Source organism: Sinocyclocheilus grahami, unplaced genomic scaffold, assembly GCF_001515645.1.
Source record: "Sinocyclocheilus grahami isolate Dianchi unplaced genomic scaffold, SAMN03320097.WGS_v1.1 scaffold3622.1, whole genome shotgun sequence".
NCBI lineage: Eukaryota > Metazoa > Chordata > Actinopteri > Cypriniformes > Cyprinidae > Sinocyclocheilus > Sinocyclocheilus grahami.
The window spans coordinates 16,389-18,013 of NW_015508715.1; the positions used below are offsets into that span (position 1 = coordinate 16,389).

A 1,625-nucleotide genomic window follows, 5' to 3' on the forward strand; every position below is an offset into this window, starting at 1 on the left:
ACTTTAATAAATGTATTAATTCATTTCAAATTGCAAAATAAATACACATTTAAATTGTGTTTTAATTAATGTTTAATATTTTATTTCACAGTTATTTAAGAAAGCATATAAGACATGCATAAGTGCCTATAAATCAGATCGCAGTTCAGATTTCAGTGGATGATTCATGGGTATTTGAATTACTCTAAAGAAAGAGATCTGACCGTAATAGTAATAATTAAATGGTATTGTTTTTTTCAGTCGTATAGGTATTTTCCCTCAAATATTAGTGTCATTGAATGGCTGGGAGCATATTACATTGACACCCAGTTCTGTGAAAAAGCTATTCAGTACTTTGAGAGAGCAACCCTCATTCAGTAAGTTACTAAATCATATTTATCATGAATATTCTGCATGTATCTGGAGATAGTTATTTTCATAACTTTTCATGAATTTCAGACCGACACAGGTGAAGTGGCAGCTGATGGTGGCTAGCTGTTACAGGAGAAGTGGTATGAACTTGACAATAATACATTTAACCATGAGCTGTCATCTCAGTGCCTTCAAATATAGTTTTCATTTGTTTTCAGGGAATTATCAGAAGGCACTTGAGACCTACAAGGACATTCATCGGAAATTTCCTGAAAATGTTGAATGTAATGTGCTCTGCAGTTGTTTTATTTTGATTTTTATGTGCCCATCTAGTGGCTCTGCATCTCATGTCATTATCTATTGCCCAGGTCTACGCTTCCTAGTCAGGCTGTGCACAGATATGGGACTAAAAGAGGTGCAGGATTATGCCACCAAACTCAAGAAAGTTGAAAAATTGAAGGAGATCAGAGAGCAGGTACCCTGATTTCTCTCATACTGTTTAAATGGATGAAAATAGTTGAGTGGAAATTAGGAGTGAACAAAAAAACACAACGGTCTCGAGGGATACTCGGGAACGACTGTCTTTAAATCAAGTGTGGAGAGTTTCAAAGTTTAGAGTTTAGAACATGAGAGAGAGATTATCTGTGTTTCTTCTTCACCTGTTACTTTAGCTAGGAAATCTATGGTCAATTATTGAGGAACATGTTTGTTGGACTGCATGTAAAATATTTGAAGCTATACCTTAAAGAAAAGAGCTGGAGAATATTTGACAGCGTGCTGTTATTGACACACACAGAGGGTGAGATCTGGGAGGGACAGCAGTGCTCGAGGCCGCAGGGAAGGCAGCGCTGGCAGTGGTGAGTGGACAGTTTGAACTCAACCTCATCGATCAACCTTTAAAACGAAATACTAGTCATTAACAGAATACATGCTTCTACTTTACTTTTTCCATCAACCTCAACCTGTAATCTGCCTCTGTTGGTAAACAGGAAATACTTCAAACCTTACACGCACTCTCCCTAAGAAACCCAGTGGTATGACTGTAATTCCCCTAATATAGCGTCCAGGTGGACAAGCTTAGTGGAGACTGCTAGCCCTGTGATGTGATTTTTCAAAAAGAGAAAGCATGTGTCTTAGACACCCGTTCCCTAAATCAAATGATGTAGACATTTTAATCCAACAACTTGACTTTAGACTTTTGGTTTGTGATTTGTTTTGAATTTATAGTGTAGTAATATTTTATTTGATAAATTTGATTTCTCTTCTGGGACATC

The 1,625-nt window shown here is 36.8% G+C and overlaps 1 protein-coding gene across 1 annotated transcript; it reads left to right on the plus strand.

The window, feature by feature from the left end:
* The first annotated feature begins 239 nt into the window (after positions 1–239).
* LOC107576393 (intraflagellar transport protein 88 homolog) lies at positions 240–1,619 on the plus strand. The gene is made up of 6 exons (XM_016262578.1): positions 240–356; positions 439–491; positions 570–635; positions 720–826; positions 1,148–1,208; positions 1,341–1,619. The coding sequence occupies exons 2-6, from the start codon at positions 464–466 to the stop codon at positions 1,409–1,411; spliced, it is 333 nt and encodes a 110-aa protein (XP_016118064.1). The 5' UTR covers positions 240–356; positions 439–463; the 3' UTR covers positions 1,412–1,619.
* The last annotated feature ends 6 nt before the right edge of the window (positions 1,620–1,625 follow it).

Coding starts and splice junctions, on each gene's coding strand:
- LOC107576393 (XM_016262578.1), top strand. CDS start 464: ATGGTGGCTAGCTGTTACAGGAGAAGTG. Junction 636..719: donor ATTTCCTGAAAATGTTGAAT/GTAATGTGCTCT, acceptor TCTATTGCCCAG/GTCTACGCTTCCTAGTCAGG. Junction 827..1,147: donor TGAAGGAGATCAGAGAGCAG/GTACCCTGATTT, acceptor TGACACACACAG/AGGGTGAGATCTGGGAGGGA.